This window comes from Tursiops truncatus, chromosome 15 (assembly GCF_011762595.2).
Source record: "Tursiops truncatus isolate mTurTru1 chromosome 15, mTurTru1.mat.Y, whole genome shotgun sequence".
Classification (NCBI taxonomy): domain Eukaryota; kingdom Metazoa; phylum Chordata; class Mammalia; order Artiodactyla; family Delphinidae; genus Tursiops; species Tursiops truncatus.
The window spans coordinates 35,652,205-35,671,037 of NC_047048.1; the positions used below are offsets into that span (position 1 = coordinate 35,652,205).

General features: G+C 53.6%; 1 protein-coding gene and 1 long non-coding RNA gene across 5 annotated transcripts; one reads left to right on the forward strand and one right to left on the reverse strand.

Annotated features, from left to right (window-relative positions):
- Positions 1-1,673: 1,673 nt before the first annotated feature.
- Positions 1,674-12,754, reverse strand: LOC117308253 (uncharacterized). The gene is made up of 4 exons (XR_004522191.2): positions 12,626-12,754; positions 6,987-8,340; positions 6,702-6,872; positions 1,674-2,669 (listed from the first exon to the last, which is right to left on the reverse strand). It is a non-coding gene; the product is annotated as an uncharacterized lncRNA (long non-coding RNA).
- On the forward strand, positions 12,652-18,821 carry BICDL2 (BICD family like cargo adaptor 2). 4 transcript variants are annotated; one of them, XM_033841333.2, is made up of 9 exons: positions 12,652-12,933; positions 15,202-15,417; positions 15,549-15,665; positions 15,763-15,909; positions 16,795-16,989; positions 17,106-17,255; positions 17,721-17,851; positions 18,103-18,223; positions 18,324-18,821. In XM_033841333.2, the coding sequence occupies exons 1-9, from the start codon at positions 12,652-12,654 to the stop codon at positions 18,483-18,485; spliced, it is 1,521 nt and encodes a 506-aa protein (XP_033697224.1). In that variant the 3' UTR covers positions 18,486-18,821. The 4 variants fall into 4 exon arrangements, with proteins under 4 accessions (XP_033697224.1, XP_073648487.1, XP_073648488.1 ...); XM_033841337.2 differs by lacking the exon at positions 12,652-12,933 and adding an exon at positions 14,661-14,942; XM_073792386.1 differs by lacking the exon at positions 16,795-16,989.
- The last annotated feature ends 12 nt before the right edge of the window (positions 18,822-18,833 follow it).

The following is an 18,833-nucleotide window of genomic DNA, read 5'->3' on the forward strand; positions in this document are numbered from 1 at the left end:
GCCTGACCGTGAGTCTGTAGAAACCAAAACATAGGGAATTTCCCCACTGCCAATTCTCCCATCATGGCTAGGAAAACAGCTTGCAGTTCAGCCCACCAGACTGATCTGTTTTCACATTCTTTGATCACAGTGGTGGCCTTCCAAAGAGGAGGTTGTCTGTTCACCTTGGAACTGCTGTCCACAAACCAAGCATCTTCTTGTTGGTCAGTTGAGAGCTGTTAATAGGGCACTCACTGTCCAAGTGGTGGAATACAGAGCTGCTCACACAGATCCGGATTCAGTCCTCAGAGAAGAGAGGCTCCCTCCTCGTGACGGTCTCCCCAGGCAGCGCCATCTTGTGAAAACCATTTCCATCTTATGATGGAACTCTTCTGGGTTCTGCCATCCCCATTAGAGCATTTCTCTGATATCACCCTAGACGTAATGGGTATTTCAGGTTTTAAGATCATTTTATGTCCTTCAGTCATGGGGTAGCTTCAATTAATGTCTGAAAACAAGATAGTAAATAACCCTGGAAACTCTCCAGTTGAAAGTCCCAGTAGTCATCGCTGGGGGGTGCTCACAGGCTTTTGCCTTAAGCCCCAGTCTACAATCCACATAGGTCTACCGCACAGAGACTCTGTCCCTGCCAGCACCCCACCTTCTATTCAACGCTGTGTAGAGTCGGGCAATCTTACTGGTTCCTGTTTAGCATGTCCAAGTAACCTTGCTTGAAGGGAGGATTTGCACACCTTCTGTTTCACAGTACTAGTTAGGGAAACATTCCCCAGTCAGATACAGTGTCAATCCCTGTAATTGCACTCAGGTAAGAGGCACTTCACAGAAAGTCTGATGGAGTATTCCAATTAGTAGAATTCCAGTTAGTAGAACTTTTACCTTAATTCAATCGACCCTTACATTCCTAGATGTGGCCTCCGCTGGGACTCCATCTACAGGTTTGGAGTTTACAATACCAGGTAGGGGAAATATTCCCAGCAGGACATAATATCCATTCCCATAAAACAATAGGTAAAGGAGACACAGCTTCTTTACATAAAGGCTGTTTAAACATTCCAACTTCCATAGTCTCATGAACTCTTGCACTTCTAGTTCTGTTTTCTCAATCTAATTGCCGCCAAGTCAGGGCTTCACCAACAGGTTTTGGTACCACAATGAGTGGTGAGTGGGGCTCCTGTGTCAAGGAGTCCTGGGAAGTTCCCTTCTTCACTCCCCGACTGTTTCACCCACTGTTGTGCAAAAGGCTTTGGATCGGAGAAGATTCTGGGAAGATGGTGGAGTAGGAAGCACCAGGAATCTGTCTCCCCACCTGGACAACAATTGCACTGGCAGAATCTGTCTGATGGAACTATTCTGGAAGCCTGAAGGCTTACAACTTCCAGGGGAAGGCTTGGACAGTAAATGGCCATCAATTTCAGCTCTCAGTTCAGTAGTAGCTGCCCATCCCCCACCTGGAGAACTTGTAGGAAGGAAGGTGAGCAAAAAAGGACCCTGTCCTCCGAAGATGGGGGATCTGGGCTCTGACGGCTGAGACTGATCAATGCTTCTGATCAGGGAGCTGTAGACCGAGGGGCGGCAGCCATTCTTGTGGCAGCTCGCCCGCTGCTGCAGCCCCCGCCCATCTGGCTGAAGTAAATGCCAGGGGATTTAAAGGCCCCGGACCCCTTTATAACCCCTTTCTTTTTCTTTTTAAATTAATTTTTATTGGAGTATAGTTGCTTTACAATGTTGTGTTAGTTTCTACTGTACAACAAAGTGAATCTATACATATACATATATCCCCTCTTTTTTGGTTTTCCTTTTCCTTCCCATTTAGGTCACCACAGAGCATTGAGTATTAATCCCCATCTTTTAACGATTTTCCCCTTTCAGGAGTCAGACATTAAAGACTAGAACATTAAAACAAAACAAAACAAAACAAAAAACCTGCATCTATGGGGAAAATTAGCAAGTGACTGCGTGTGCCCAAGGAAAGGCTCAGAAAAGACCTAAGAACACATTAAGTTCACACCTCAGTCACAGAGACAGCCTACAACATTCCAAAAAAAAAAAAAAGCCCCCAAACAACAACAAAAAACAGCAAACCCTGGGGAGGGGGAGAATCTGACTTCCAGAGTTACCACATTATTAGATTTAAATGTCCCAGTGTTCAACAAAAAATCACAAGGCACACAAAGAAACAGGAAATATGGCCAGTTCAAAGGAAAAAAAAATCAACAGAAACTGTCCTTGAAAAGACTTAATGGCAGGCAACTACTACAGGATTCCACTCATATGAGGTACTTAGAGTACTGAAACTCACAGAGACAGAAAGTACAGTGGTGACTGCCAGGGGCCAAGGGTGGGGAGAAGGGGTAGTTTGTGTTTAATGGGGACAGAGTTTCAGTTTTACAAGCTGAAAGGAGTTATGGGGATGATGGTGGTGATTTCTGCCCAGCATTGTGACTGCATGTAATGCCGCCAACCTGTACACTTAAAAATGGTTAAGGTAGGGCTTCCCTGGTGGCGCAGTGGTTGAGAGTCCGCCTGCCGATTCAGGGGACACGGGTTCGTGCCCTGGACCGGGAAGATCCCACGTGCCGCGGAGCGGCTGGGCCCGTGAGCCATGGCTGCTGAGCCTGCGCGTCGGGAGCCTGTGCTCCGCAATGGGAGAAGCCACAACAGTGAGAGGCCTGCGTACCGCAAAAAAAGAAAAAAAGGTTAAGACAGTAAATTTTATATATGTGTATTTTACCACAATAAGAAAAAAAAGTTAATGTGGAAAACAAAAAAAGAAGGCAGACAAAAAAATAGATCATGCTATATGATTCCAGTTATATTTAGCAAATGCAAACCAAACTAGAGGGATAGAAAGCAGATCAGTGGTTGCTTGGGTGGGGTTAGGGGGAGGCAGAAGGGAGGAATTTAAACCGAGCAGAACACTGCGGTACCCCCGCCTCCCCCCAAGTACAAAGGCCCTTCCAATGTCCCCTGCCTCTTGTTTGTAGAAAAGCTGAAGTCTCCCAAGCCTCCCTGAGTCACAAAAGGGCAGGCTCAAGTAGTTAATGATCAGGACAATAGAGTCATAGAATCTTTCAGTGTCTGATGCACATTCTTGAGTTGCTTTACAGATACTGTAACTGTCCCCCAGAGGGAAAAAGCATGATGACCAGACTGCAGCCATGACATAAGCTGCTCCATTTTGAGAAGTACTGACTCTTTGGCTAGCACAATTCCAAGTACTGGCCTCAAGAGAATGCGGTTAACACTATTGCTCATAATAATCTGTATCTTTGTGGGCGTCAAAATAATTGTAGCGGGCTTCCCTGGTGGCGCAGTGGTTGGGAGTCCGCCTGCCAATGCAGGGGACACGGATTCGTGCCCCGGTCCGGGAAGATCCCACATGCCGCGGAGCGGCTGCGCCCGTGAGCCATGGCCGCTGAGTCTGCGGTCCGCGACGGGAGGGGCCACAGCAGTGAGAGGCCCGCGTACCCCAAAAAAAAAAAAAAAAAAAAAAAAAAAATTGTAGCTCGCTAGGCCCGTATATGTAAGTGGGCAACTAAAATTGTCAGCAAAGAGATGTTATAGAAGCATGTCAGCATCTTCCACTCTAAGACTACGACACCCTATATCAGCAGGAAGAAGTTACAGAAGATGGACCTTCGCCCCTAATCCCTTAGAAATGGAGTGATGTCTGACAATGGGGATCTGTAAGCAGCTTTTTGCAGGAAAGAGCTCTTTGCAGGAAAGAGCTCTCTGCAGGAGGTCCCTTTTGTCTTGTCACTTTAGCAAAGCCATATTGTAACTAACTTCCGGCCCAAGCACACCTTTCAAATCTTTTGATCACACAACACTTAGCCTAACCTGATTCTTTCCTTAGATCAAAGAAATAGAAATGAAGAATAAGGAATTAACAGATGACTAGATCTTTTTCCTAGCTTCCCCTTCAGTAATCTCGTGAAGAAACTGTGTGAACAAGGTGGCATCTAAAGAAAGATCACAAGGAGTCGACAAGGCTGCACCCAACGGGAGATGGTGATGATTCTGACCCCCTATCTCAATGATTAACTGAGGGGACTTCCCCGGTGGCACAGTGGTTAAGACTCCACTCTTCCAATGAACTCAGATCCTACTTGCCAGCGAGGTGCGGTCAAAGAAAAAGAAACTGACAGTCAGTGATTAACTGAGATTACCTCCCCTTTTTCCCCTTTAAAAACTTTCATGGCCAAGCAGAATCTCCAGAGCTGGTTCTGGGACTTGAGTCCGACTTCTCCCCAGGTTGCTAGCCCCCTAATTTTTTTTGTTTTTTGGCCATGCCACGCATCATGCGGGATGTGGGATCCCGGATCCCAACCAGTGATTGAACCCGTGCTCCCTGCAATGGAAGCATGGAGTCTTAACCACTGGACCACCAAGGAAGTCCTTCTTTCCTCGCGTTTTCCTCTTTGTTTCATTCCTATTAATATTCGTTTTATTCACCTTATTTCTTAATAACCCTTTAAAAATGTTCACCCTGCCAAGACCTGTCTCTTGTCTCTTGATTCTCTCTGCCTTTCCCCATTTTTTTTTTTAATAACTAAATTTATTTATTTATTTTTGGCTGCGTTGGGTCTTTGTTGCTGGGCTTTCTCTAGTTGCAGCGAGGGAGGGCTACTCTTCATGGCGGTGGATTCTCTTATGGAACACAGGCTCTAGGCACGTGCGGGCTCAGTAGTTGTGGCTCGCAGGCTCTAGAGCACAGGCTCAGTAGTTGTGGCGCACGGATTTAGTTGCTCCGTGGCATGTGGGATCTTCCTGGACCAGGGCTCACACCCATGTCCCCTGAATTGGCAGGTGAATTCTTAACCACTGCGCCACCAGGGAAGTCCCCCCATTTTCTTGTTAATTAACCTAATTTTTTTTCTTTAGTAAGACCCATGAGGGGGAGCTGGGACCGCAGATTTATAAGGCTTCCTGAACTGTCCTTCAGTTTTGCAGCAGTCGGGTTATGTGGGGTACCCATGCAAAAGGGCCACCCCCCAACCAGAGGGTGGTCGGGGTAAGGGGCGTATTTTGTGGGCGAATATTCAAGTCATTTTAAAGCCAGCCCCAGGTGGCTAGCATACAGAGTTGTCAGCCACTTCATCTGCAGTGTTCCACTTGGCATTTATGGGGCGAGATGGATAGTTCTCCTTCTCAGGGTAATCAGACCTTACTGTGGCTTTTATTCAGTCTACCAGGCTGGCTGTTCCCTCGGGAATAACCTCCTGTGGGTCTGGATCACTTATAACCATCTGTGATTCTTTCATACTGAGCTGTGGGTCCTGAACAACCCAGACATGCCCTTCCACTCTGCAGACTCAAAACCAAAGAACAGCCCCTAAGCTAGTTACTCTCACAATCCATTTCAAGAAAGGGTCTTCAAGAAAGTGATGATACTGATCCACGAAATGAAAAAAAGCCCTCCACACTGTCCCCCTGTTTTCAGCAGTTTCTTGGTTTTGCCCTTCCCCCCCCTTGACTACCTTCCTGGTGACCTGAGGTCTCAGAGGTTCTTATGGTTGTCCCTGCATGACTTTTCCCTCAGTGGGTGGCATTAGGCTAGTGGCCAAAGCTCAGACTCACCAAAATCTGATCAGTATCAATGTTCCACCCAGCACTCTCTTTTAATTTCATTTTAGCTGTTACCAATAACAATAAACAATTGAATCATTTGCTGTTTTCTTAGTAGTTTTCATTTCCTTCTGCCTCAATTGAACCAACTCCCTGGGAGTTGGGTCCATCCCTAAATTCCATTGCCAGCTTTTACCTTTAGTACCTGAATACAGCACAGCTGCTTCTCCAGGCCATGGGTGACCACATGGCCACCAGGAATCAAAATCTCCGCATCCCCTGCCCTTTTATCCTTTCTCTTCCCAAGCCACATGCTTCCATGAGTTCTAGCAAATCCCACTTCACTGACACCAACTTAATGAAAACCTCACTTCTCCTGGCATCCCCATTTACAAGGATTTCAGGAGCTTTGTACCAGGAACTGAGGGCACAGACCGATATATATTTTTTCTATTATCTCACACCATGTTTGTCATCAGATTGGCAAAAATTAAAAAGTCTGATGATGCCAAGTATTAGCTAGGTACGGGCTAGATGAAACTCACACTCTGCTGATAGGAGTGTGCTTCCTGGTCGCTCCATGATGGGATCAAACCCTCCACACAAAATTTGGTTCAGAGGTGAAGACTGATGAGGTCACACATAGCCAGAGAGTAGGATAAGATTGATGACTCACATAATGAGGCTTCCTGGGAGGAGCAGGGCAGGTTCCCAAGCAGGTCAGAAATGGCTTGAGAGAGTGAGGAGGGGCTTTCACTGTGGTTAGGGGGTGAGGCTGGATTGAGGGCCCCTCCACACTGGCCAGGGCTTTCCTGAATTCAATTTCCTGCCTGTGCAAGGGAGCAAGCATCAGGGCCTTCTTATCAGCTTGCCCAGATGTGGGACACAAGAGGGAAGAGGGAAGCCTGAGGCTTTTAGGTTATCAGCAAACATCAGAAATGGAGTTGGACTTCTGATTACAGAGTGTAAATTCATACCTACCCTTTGGAAACCGGTTGGGCGATATTTAATAAAACTGAAGAGTATAACCTCTGTGGTAGGTAAAAGATGGCTGCAAATTCTTCTCTACACCTCCTGTGGGGAGGTGGAATCCACTCCTTTCCCCTGGAACCTGGGCTGACTCAGTGCCTTACCTGACCAGTAGCATGCTGTAGAAGTGATGGTTCTGGGAACTTCTGAGTCTTAAGAAGCCTGGCAGCTTCTGCCCAGGCTTCTTGGAACCTCGTTTTTGGGGAAGTCGGCTGCCACGTGAGGAGTCTGGGATAGCCTCGCTGGGAGGAAATCCAGGCAGACGCGTGCAGAGGCTGCGTGAAGAAAGAAACGCTATCTCGTCCCAGCTGACCCAGCCAGCCAGCCCAGGCGCCAGACTTGGGAGCGGAGAAACCATCTGACGACTCCAGCCCCGGCCACCATCTTACCTGCAACTGCATGAGATCCCGGCAGAGCCCAGCCAACCCTCAAAACTGTGAGAGAGAAAACCAAATTGCTGGGCTTCCCTGGTGGCACAGTGGTTAAGAATCCGCCTGTCAATGCAGGGGACACGGCTTCAAGCCCTGGTCTGGGAAGATCCCACATGAAGCCTGTGCGACACAACTACTGAGCCTGTGTGCCTAGAGCCTGTGCTTTGCAACAAGAGAAGCCACCACGATGAGAAGCCCGCGCACCGCAATGAAGAGGAGCCCCCGCTAGCCAAAACTAGAGAAAGCCCACGTGCAGCAATGAAGACCCAACGCAGCCAAAAATAAATTTTAAAAAAAGTTCTAAAGAATAATTAAAAAAAAAAAAAACTTGCTGTTCCAAGCCTCTAAATGGTGGGATAGTTATTACCCAGCAAGAGATCACTGGAACACCTCCCCCCACTGATTCTACTTCTAGAATGATGACAGCATAAAATTTCCATCCAAGTGTCCATGGAGATCTACGTACAAGGATGTGCATTAGAACATTGTTTATAATGTTGAAGAAGTGCCAGAAGACTAAGTGTTCATTGATAGGAGAGTGGAGAAACAAATCGGGGCATAAACATTGGATGAAATACCTTACAGCTGTTAAGAACAAACTAAATCTAAATACATTATCCTGGATAAGTCTGAGAAACATTTTGGAAAACAGCTGCTTGTATTCTTCCCCCCAAAGTCAATATCCCCAAAGACACATAAGAAGGCAAGGGGAGTGGGACTTCCCTGGTGGTCCAGTGAGTAAGACTCCATGCTCCCAATGCAGGGGGCCTGGGCTCAATCTCTGGTCAGAGAACTAGATCCCGCATGCATGCCGCAACAGAAGATCCTGTGGGCCACAACTAAGACCCGGCACAGCCAAAATAAATAAATAAATATTTAAAAAAAGAAAAAAAAAGAAGGCAAGGGGAGTATTTCAGATGAAAGGGGTCTAAAGAGAAATGTTCAGTCGATCACATGTGATAATGGTACATGATTATGTAGAGGGATATCTGCGTCCTCAGAGATGCAAGGTGAAGTAGCCAATGGTTTAGTAAAATGTGTGCGAGTGTGTGTCGTGTAAGAGAGCAAGAAAGCAAATGTGGCAAAATGTCCACCATTGGGAGCTTAAGTGGAGGGTATTCATTGTGTTATTTCAGCAACTTTCCTTTAGATTTGAAACTTCTCAACCCTATAGATTCCACTGATATGTATGACATGGATGAATCGCAGCAGCATTATGCTGGGTCAAAGCAGCCAGGAGCAGGGACTTCCCTAGCGGTCCTGTGGTTAGGAGTTGGTGCTTTCACTGCCACGACTCCATTCAGAGAGCAATCTGGAAGAGGCAAAGTAAAGCAGATCAGTGGTTTCCAGGGGATAAGACCTGCGGAAGGAGCACGGGGAGCTCTGGGTGATGGACCATGGAGCTGGGAGAGCAGTGTGGGAGAGATGCCCGTCGGGGGCTCAAGGAGGAGCCAACACCGCCCACACCTTGATTTCAGGCTTCTGGCCCCCAGAACTATGAAACAATACATTTCTGTTTTTTGAGCCATAAATTTGTTATGCCAGCCCTAGGGAATGAATACCTACCAACAAAGTCAATTTTTTTTTTAAGTTGGGAAAAAACTTGGAAATATCAGGCTAAATGAAAAAAAGCAAGTTACAGAACAACGTATTCAGTGCAAAACATTTTATAGGAAAGTTTTAAATGCCCCAAACAATACTACTTATTGTTCATAGACTCTGTATCTGTCGTAAAAGCCCAGAGGCACCTTGGTCTGGAAGTGCGCCATTCCCTGGGTTGCCTCACTGGAGGGGGTGGGGCATTCTGCTGGCTTCCGCTGCCCAGCAAAGGCTGCCCAAGTCCTTGTGAAGTCTGTGGAGGTTTCCCCAGGGAGGAGACACCAGGACTCACCAGGTGGTTAGGAAGGCTGGGGAGAGCATTCAGGGCCGAGCCAGAGCTTGGAGGCTCCAGGAAGCTGGCTTGCTTGGGGGGTGGCTGGAGACCAGAGGGCTGGGTTATTATCATCCCTGCTCTTATCTGGACATGTCCCAGCATCCCTAGGGCTTCCCTGGGGCCACTCTGTCACTCTTATCCATCTTCACCTGTGATCAGCAGGGAGGCTGGGGAGAGGGGAGCTGGGGGACAGGGGAGGGGCTGGAGACCAGGACTCAGGTCCAGCAGGGAGGCTGGAGGCCAGATTCAAATGTCCAAAGAATGACTGGGGCTGGGAACCAGGCAAGCTGGGATGAGAGGTCGGCTATGCAGCCACAGACAAATCACTTTGCCTCCCTGAGCTGGTAACCTGTCTGTGAATGGCAATGACTTAATAGGGTTGCTGTGAGGATGAAATGCATTGTAATACGTGTGGTGAGTCATTTCTTAGGGCCCTGCTGAGGATCATGAGCACAGCCTAAGCGCTGGTACTTCACCCTCATTGAATTCTCAGAACTCCATAAGCTAGGAACTGTGATCGCCTCTGTTTTACAGATGGGGAAACTGAGGGCTGCAGAGGCCAGTCAGCTGAATGACACAGGTACACACAGCTGACATGTGACCAAACTGGAATTTGGATTGAAGCCATGTGATGCCAGCACCCGAGAGCCAAGCTCTTTTGCTGTTTGTTTTATTGGTGCCTTTCTGGTTTATAGGTCTACACCTCCTCCAACTTCCTGGGTGGACTGTGAACCTCCTTTGGGAGTAGGGCCTTGAGCACTTCATCTCCAGGTGAGCCCACCCCCTGCCTGGCAGGAGGGGGGCTCAGGGAGTGGAGTGTGGGTGCATTACACCTGGGGCCCCGGGTGGTCCTGGTATTTGGAGGGAGTTAGGTGGCAGCACCGAGGCAAGGCTGGGGTGTCTCCAGCCCTCTGAAGTCTGCCAGGCTGTCCCACAGGTGCTATGGGAGAATGTAGTAGCCTTGCCAGGCAAGGCAGCCCACAGACCCCTTTGCAATGTAATTGGTACCCCTGCTCTGTGCTGGCAGGAAACCTTGTCCCAGCCCCGGACGCAGTAGTCCCAGCCCCCGAACCATCCCTCCAAGGAATCCTTGCATCCATTTCCCCACAAGTCAGGAGTCCCAGCTCCCATCTTCCTCCTGTTTTTCTAAAACTCAGCCAGATAGGACTCCAGTCCTCCAAGACTCAGAAGCCCTGACCCCCCCAGCCAGAGGGGCAGGGAACCCAGCTGATACTGGCTGGCAAAAGCTGATTATGGACATTTCTGCCCATCTCCACATTCAAGGATGTCACATCAGTAGCTTGAAATCAGCTTTGGAGGGAGTACTTACAGCACAGAAATTGGCAAAAGCAACAACTCAGGGCATTCTTTTTCCCCAGAGAGTCTGTTGTTAAAGTGTTACCAGCATACCATTGCTCCCAGCCCTCCATCTGTCCCTACTCACCAGGACAGGAACCCCTTTTACAGGGACCCAGGGAGCCCTGGAAGTCTGAGGAGACTCCTGACAAGCCACCAGGCCACGGCAGGGGCATCCCCCGCATGCCCAGGCTGCACTGGGCTGGACCCCAGAACCCAGGCCTGGATCCTCCCACTCTCCATACCCAGACCTCTGCCTCTGCCTCTGCCTCTGTGCAGCCTGGGAACTGAGAGCCTCAAGTTGGGAGGCGCACAGGCTAAGGTGTGGTTACGGGCAAGTCACTTTAGCTGTCACCTACAGCACGGGAATCAGCATAAGAGCACACACCCTGAAGTCACACTTGTGCTGCTCACATTCAAGTTCTGTCCATGTGACCCCAAGCAAGTTAGATTCTCCCTGGCCCTCAGTTTCCTCATCTGTAAAATGGGGATAATAGTAGTTCCTGCTTCATTAGGATGTCATGAAAGTAAAGAAGTTATCCCCATATAAGAAGATATTATTACTTAGCATATTACTTAGCATTAATACATGTTAGATTTGTTGTTATTGTTAATAATTTCCTATCCCACAAGGGAAGTTGTGAGGGGAAAGGAGCTGACATATATACTCAGGGGTCTGCACACAGCAGGTGGTCAGTTAATGGGCCCTGTCGTTTTCCGATGGCGGCAAGATGGGTCACTGGCTCTGACTTGGGTCGACGCGACTTTCTTTGGGCCCCACCTGGCCATTCCGGCCACCAGGGGGCGCCCCAGCCTTGCCCGTGGCACCGCCCCCTCACCTGTGCGGGCAGTTCACCTGGCGCCGTCTCCGGAAGAGGGGACCGGGGCCGCGGGTACCTCGGAGGGAGCCCGGCGTCGTCGGGTGAGAGCCTAAGGGGCGCCGAGGATGGGGGCCCTTCAAGTTTTGGGCGGACCGGGCCGGAGAGAGTGGGCGAGTGGGGCATGGGGCGGGGCAGGAGCGGCCGGGCCGGACTCCCGGGGCCGGGAAACGGGGGACGCGGGCAGGAAGGAAGGCAGGAAGGCGGTGGCTGGGCTAACGACGCCTAGGGTTGGGTGTCGAGGCGTGGGGACCCTGACGCCTGGGCTGAGGTGCTAATAACTGGTAGCTCGGTGCCGGGAGGGGTGAGGAGGAGGGATACCCCTGAGTCCCAGAGTGGTGTTGGGCCTGCAGAGGCCACGTCAGGGAGACCCCCAGCCTGGCCGGGGGGCATTTGGGCTGGGACTGCCGCTGATGCCTGGGTCCTGAGAGTAGGCCTAGGGTCGGACACATGGCGAGGGGAGGAGGGGAAGGGACAGACGTGTGTGCGCGCGTAGGGGGTGGAGAACCTCAGGAGTGCTGGAGAGGGATAATATGCCAGGAAAGCCCCATGTGTCCCCTCCCTCCTGAGCCCTGGAGCCCCTGAACTGCGGGCCCTGGCGGCCCTAGGGGAGTGCCACCAGGCTCCCATCCCCAAATCCGGGCGGGAAGTAAACAGAAACCTGGAGTGGACGGTCGGGCGGCAGTGCTGGCACAACCTGTTACCTCGCCGGCCCGCCCACCCGCTCAGGGCCTGGAATCTGAGGGACTGGGGCCAGCAATCCAGAAGGGGTGGGCTGAGGGTCTGGGCACCTAAGTTCAGGATGGGGACCTGAGAAAATAGGAAAACAAGGGCCAGGAGGGCTGGGGGGCAGGGAACTTGGGCCTGGGCTTCTGGAAAGGGAGGGTGCTGGATTTCTGGGGGCTAAGGGCTCAGGACACGGAAGTTCACAAGGCCCTGTATTCTTGGGAGAAGAGGCTGGACTAATCGCAGAGTCCTGAGTCCCAAGAACCTGGGTTCTGGGAAGAGTTTCTCAGCTGGTAAGAGGCTGGGAGCCAGAACAGCTGGGTCATGGGAAGAGGGGGGTGGGGACTGTCACTGGGGTGGCGTGTGGTCCTGGAGCACTGGGAGAAGGTTTCCTGGGAGCAGAAAACATCTGCTAGAGGCAGAAGCCTGGACAGCTTTTTTCCTGCTTCTCCCTGCCTCAGTTTACCCTGGGGACATTAAAGGAGCTGGACAGCCAAGACACAGATCATTAACCCTTCATGGCCCAGGGAGGCCCTGGCTGCAGGACCGAGAGGGCCAGCAGGCAGGTGAAGAACTGCAGGAGAGCCACGTCTTGGCCAGTGTGTGTGTGTGTGTGGGGGGGGGTGGGGGTGCGGGGCAGGGCAGTGAACCCCTTTGGGCTGCGGTGTAGAGTGTCATGCAGCTACCTCTCCCCACAGACCTACCTGTCCCCACAGACACTGCAGGCACCATGAGCTCCCCAGAAGGGCCCAGCTTCCCATCCGGGCTGCTCTCCAGGGGCACCTCCCCCAGCAGCAATGAGGGCTTCTTCCCCTTCATGCTGGAGCGGCGGGACTCATTCCTGGGAGGGGGCCCAAGGCCTGAGGAGCCCGAGGACCTGGCCCTGCAGCTGCAGCAGAAGGAGAAAGACCTGTTGTTGGCCGCAGAGCTTGGCAAGATGCTTCTGGAGCGCAATGAGGAGCTGCAGCGGCGGCTGGAGATGCTGAGCGCCCAGCACTCCGAGCATGAGGAAGTGAGCTGACAGCAGAGGGCAGGGCTGGGGGGATGGAGGACAGGGGAGGGACCAGGCAGGGGGGCAGGGAGAGGAAAGCCAGGCAGGGGGATGCTTCTGGAACAGCAGTTCAGGTCTGGGACCAGCCTCCCTGGCAGTGTTGCCCAGTGGTTAAGAACATGGGCTCTGAGGGCAAGACAGGACCTGGGTTCAGATCCCTGCCTGGCTTTGTGACCTTGGGCAAGCTGCTGGACCTCTCTGAATCTTGGGTCTGTCTCCTCAGCAGTATTGCCAACATATCCTGGGCTCTCTCCCTGCCTGGCTCTGGGCTAAGCACTTTCCATGCATCATCTCAGTCAATTCTCACCCGGCTCTGGGAGATATGAACAGTTCCCTCTGCCCAGGCTGTGGTCAGCCACACTCTCACCCTGGGGGTCACATCTGGTCCCCTAAACACCCTAGACACCACTGACTCCTGTATCCATGTCGTCGGCCCCACACCCTCCCCACCTGGCCACCTAATGGGCATTTCAACATAAGTGGCACTGGATTCCATGACCCCATCCCCTGCTGTCCCCACCCCAGCTTCCCGCCGTAGGACCAGAGCCTGCACATCTCTGTGACCTCTCCCTCCCACACTGGCAGGCCCTGTTGATTCTTCTTCGAAACTAGATTGTGAGTCTACCCACTTCTCACCGTCTCTCCAAGCTGGCCGCAGCCCCATCATCTGCCCCAGACACTGCAGCTGCCTCCTCACTGGTCCTCAGCTTCCACTCTTGCCCCCTGAGCCCCTTCTCCATGGGGAAGCCAGAGGGATCCTCAAAAATTGCAAATCAGATCATTTCAGTCCTTGCCCAGAATCTCTCAGTGGCTCCCCCTCACATTTAGAATGAAACCAAAACTCCTCCCCTTGTGACCTCCTTGACGTCAGTCATCTCAGCCACGCAGTCCCTTCTCAGAGGGGGCCTTTTTTCAGTTCCCTGAGCAACCCACGCTTATTGCCTCAGGGCCTTTGCACTTGCTGTCCCTTGCTGTAGCCCTCTTCCTTCTTGCCCTGCAGGAGTCAACAGACATCACTTCCTCCTGAGGGATCCCCACCCCACCCCACTCCTTTTCATCACTTACCAGGGTTTCTTTAGAGCTCTTAATGTTCCCCCTCTGAAACTACCTGGTTCAATGAAGTGTCCATTTGCCTCTGGACTCTAAGCTGCTTCAGGCACGGAACTTGGTGGTCTCACTTACTGCTGACAAAGACTCCAAAACAGGGTGAGCTCAGGAAATATTGGATGGATGGATGGATGGATGGATGCATGGATGGATGGATGGGACTTGGAGATATTAGGGAACTTGCCTTACCACAAAGCAGCAGCAGAGCAGGACAACGGCCAGGACAATCAGACCCCGAATCTGTGGGCTCCATCCTAGAGCTGTGTTGCCCCCACAGTATTTGGTTAAGGGCTTGGCTGCCTGGGTTAGAATCCCGGCTCCACTAACTCACTGTGTGTCCTTGGGCAAGGCTTTTAACCTCTCTGAGGCCCAGTTTCCTCATTTGTAAAATGAGGATGTTAAGGAGTCTAAGTCTCGTGAAGTAAATAAAATAATATAAAGTGCTAGCACAGGCCCTGGCAGGAATGCCTGCTAATCATTGTAGCAGCTGTGATTAGCTTCACCTTCCTGCGTGGAGAGTCTATGACGGGGAGACAGGAGACGCTGGCCCCCTGACTTGCCTGCCTCCACAAGCTGGGCATCTGGGTGTGCCAGGAGCATCCCCCTGCTGGTTAGACAGGTTTGGGGGAGGGCAGGCAGAGGCCTGGGGCCAGGGTGTGGCTAACCAGGGTTAATTAGAGGGAGCTAGCCAGGAGGAGCTGGGGGAGAGGGACGGAGCAGAGAGGCTGGGCAGAGGCCGAACCTCCCGAGCCCCTGGAGCCCAGGTGTGTGAGGCCATGGGCCGAGGCTTCAATTCTGCCAGACTCAGGCGCCACAAATGGCGCCTACGCCCTCGGGTCCAGAAGCCCTGGTGGCAGCCAGAGGTGAGTGGGCATCAGGGAGCCCCGCCCAACTCTGGCCCAGGGTCAGCTCCTCCTGGAAGCTTCTTTCTATTGCTCCCCCTCCTCCTCTGCTGTCTGAGGCTGTGTCTTGCCCTCTGCCCACTTCCTCCCCGGCTCTCTCATGTTTCTGGTTTTCAGGCTTGTCTCAGACCCCCCTTGGACTTTCTTTGGGTCTCTGTCTCCCTGCGTCCCCTCCAGTCTCACCTCTCCCTGTCTCTACCCTCTGTCCCGGCCCCCACAGCGGCTGCAGCAGGAGAACCATGAGCTCCGCCGAGGCCTGGCAGCCCGGGGAGCTGAGTGGGAGGCCAGGACTGTGGAGCTGGAGGGGGACGTGGAGGCCCTTCGGGCCCAGCTGGGGGAGCAGCGTTCTGAGCAGCAGGACAGCGGACGGGAGCGGGCACGCGCCCTCAGTGAACTCAGTGAACAGAACCTCCAGCTCAGCCAGCAGCTGGCCCAGGTGGGACGGCTCTGACCCCGGGTCCCTGGGAAGGAGTGGCAGATACCTGGGTCCTGGTGGGAGTGGATGCACTGGGCTTGGTGTTGTGGCTTGGGCCAGCTGAGGGCTCCACTGCCTCCCCCCACCCTCAGGCCTCCCAGACTGAGCAGGAGCTTCAGAGAGAATTGGATGGCCTTCGGGGTCAGTGCCAGGCCCAGGCCTTGGCTGGGGCAGAGTTGAGGACACGGCTGGAATGTCTGCAGGGGGAGGTGAGTGCCAGCTGGGTCTGTTGAGCCTGGAAGGCTGGCTGGGAGCTGTCTGTGCCTGGCCTAGCCCTTCCACTCCAGCTCTGAGGCCTTTCCCCAGAATCAGATGCTCCAGAGTCGCCGACAGGACCTGGAGGCCCAGATTCGAGGTCTGTGTGAGGAGGTGGAAAAGGGCCAGGGCAGGCTACAGGCAACCCATGAGGAGCTGCTGCTGCTACGGCGGGAGAGGCACGAGCACAGTCTGGAGGTGACTAGTAGGGTTGGGGTGGGCAGCTGCATCCAGCCAGGGCCTTGGCCACTGCCTCAGGGCTTCCTGGAAGAAGACACCAGAGCTGGGTCACTGGGAGCCCTAACAGCTGGGCCAGAAGAGCACAGGCATTAGCACAAGGGCAAGTGGGAGCCATAAGCTACTGAGCAGGGGCAGTAATCTTAGAATGCATCAGAGACTGGCATCTGGGAGGCCAGGGATGGGGCTGAGGCCAGAACTCAGGGCAGAGATGATAGGGACCTGGACCAGGTCTGGGCTGTGAAAATGGAGGAAAGGAAATGAAAAGAGGCAGTATGGCTTGATGTTTGAGATCTCAGGAGTTTGCATTTTGTGGTCAAATTACCTGGGTTCTTATTTCAGTGTCCCTTCCTACTATTGTGGAACACCAGCCTCAGTTTCCCCATCTGTGAGATGGGATGTAATGGTACATGGCTGTGGTAAGGGTGTGAGACACTCAGCACATTGCCCAGCTTAGAAGAAAGGATCAGTCAATGCTGGATGATAGCACTAGTGAGAGAGTTAGAAGGTAGACTGGTATGGTCGGGGGAGGGGGTGGGGCTTTTCGAGGTGACCTGGTGGGGTGGGACTGGAGGGACGGTGATGGGAGACTTTGAAGCCGGGGCACCCATCGGCGCCCTGCTTTATAGGGGAGGAAATTGGTGTCTGCCGAGGGTAACTGCGCGGCCCAAGGCAGCCCAGCGATCCGGGAGTGGGAGCCAACTTCAGCGCTGGGCTGCGCGGACGCGCGGAGCTGCCTGACTCTCTGCGGCGTGCCGGCGCCCCCTGTGGGCCGGCCGCGGGATGCCGGTGGCGGGAGCACCTGGCTGACCGCCCTTGTTTCACTCTGTGGTGGGTTGGTCGCAGCTGGAACTCGCGCGCTCCGAGGCGGGGGAGGCACTGAGTGCGCTGCGGAGGCTGCAGCGGCGGGTCTCGGAGCTGGAGGAGGAGTCGCGCCTCCAGGACGCCAACATCTCAGGAGCCTCGCTTCAGTCAGAGCTTGCCCATAGCCTCGACAGCAAGGACCAAGACCAGAACGCGGACAAAGGCGGAGATGCTCTGGTGAGCTCTCGGCCCACCAGCCTCTACACGTACCATCCAGGAGGGCTGCAGACTCCGTCCCTCCTTTTTTTCCCACGAGGTTTGACACTGCACTGACCAGTTTCTTTGGTGAATAGGCCACTCTGCCCCCAGAGACCCAAGAGGCATCCAGCCACCAGCCTTCGCCCCAGGAGGAGAGGTTGGAGCCTCCCAGGAAGCGAGCATCCCTGAGCCCAGCAGAAACACTGGAAGAGAAGGAGGCGGAAGTGGTCCGGTTGCAGGATGAGGTGGGGGGAGCATAGTACTGGACGCAAAGCCCCTCTCAATGTCAGTTTCTCTTTCCCATCTACATCTCCGAACCTTTGCCCACGAATTCCCCTCTACCTGGATAGTCCTTCAACCCAACAAACTTGCAATCATGTTTGAAGAGTCAGCCTGTATGTCACCTCCTCCAGGAAGACTTCCTGAAGTACACTGCCCCTTTAGTCCCACCTCCCAATGCTTCTCCATGCATCCTTCCTGCAGGCTTATACCACCCATCTAGCCCCGACCAGCCCCACCCCTCTAGGCGCTCAGAAAATTCATCTCCAGCACAGGACCACAACTGTCTGGGTTGTTTGTGGAGCAGGCAGGGATGGGGGGGTGGGGGAGGGGGCGGGAGGGCGGCGAGCTGGAGTCCAGGCTGCCTGGAAGAGTAAGAGCTGGGGCACTCAGGGGCCTACCTGCCTTTCTGCACCTTACCCTGTCCGCAGATAGCGCTGCAGCGGGAAGAGCTACAGTCCCTGCGGGAGGAGCTGCAAAGGCAGAAGGAACTGCGGGCGCAGGAGGATCCCGAGGAGATCTTAAGCGGTGCCCTCTCGGATCGGGACGAGGCTGTGAACAAGTGAGCATCTGCCACCATCCACCACCGCCCCAGGGGGGGCTGCAGGCCCCCAGGACACTCTGGCCTTTCTGGGTCTCGGATTCCCTCCCGCGAGTGCTATAATTGTCCCCACTCCGATGCAAGGGCCCTCTAACCTCCCTGGTTTCGGTATTAGCGGCCTCACTCCCGCCTGCGTCCAGGAGCCCCCAACCACCACTGTTCGCTGACGCCCCAGCGCCCTCGTACCTGCTCTCTGCCCCTCGCTCTTGCAGGTCCCTGGAACTGGCCCTGGAGCTCAGCCGCGTTTCTCTGGAGCGGGACTCCCTCTCCCGGGAGCTGCTTCGCACCATCCGCCAGAAGGTGGCGCTGACGCAAGAGCTGGAAGCCTGGCAGGTGAGGGGCGGTGCCGGCGGGGCGGTGCCGGCGGGGCGGTGCCGGCAGGGGCGGTGCCGAACGCTGACCCGACCTGCCGGCCCGGCCGCCCTGTCCGCAGGACGACATGCAGGTGGTCATCGGGCAGCAGCTGCGATCACAACGCCAGAAAGAGCTGAGTGCGGCTGGATCCGCCCCGAGCCGCAACCCGCCGCGCCTCTCGCTGCGCCTGGGCCCTGGGCCCGCCGGCGGCTTCTTCAGCAACCTCTTCCGAAGGACCTGAGCGCCTGGTCGAGGGGGCCACCTTTGCCCTCTTTGGCTCCCTTTCCTCTTCTGGCCAGCGGAGCAACGGGCCTCGACTGTCTGCCAAAGGCGGCTGGTGCCCTCTCCACCCCGAGAGGCTGGGCAAGGGCTCACCGGGAGCAGGGGCCAGCTTTGGGGACCAGGTACCCCAGGTGGGTGGCAGGGGCAGGTGTGGCAGAGCTGTTTTTCGAATCTATATAAGTCTATCTTTCCCAGGGACTAGGCCCCCTGGCCCCCGGCATGCTCCAGGACAGGGTTGAGGGTGGGTATTTATGTATCAAGCTCAGAAAGAGTAATATATAAATCATTGCACTGACTTGGCCTCCAT

What these genes read in the sequence shown, in the direction of transcription:
- BICDL2 (XM_033841333.2), top strand. Translation starts at nt 12,652, where the DNA reads ATGAGCTCCCCAGAAGGGCCCAGCTTCCCATCCGGGCTGCTCTCCAGG. An exon ending in TCAGCCAGCAGCTGGCCCAG is followed by an intron (nt 15,418 to 15,548) that starts GTGGGACGGCTC and finishes CCCCACCCTCAG; the next exon opens with GCCTCCCAGACTGAGCAGGA. An exon ending in AAGAGCTGGAAGCCTGGCAG is followed by an intron (nt 18,224 to 18,323) that starts GTGAGGGGCGGT and finishes CCCTGTCCGCAG; the next exon opens with GACGACATGCAGGTGGTCAT.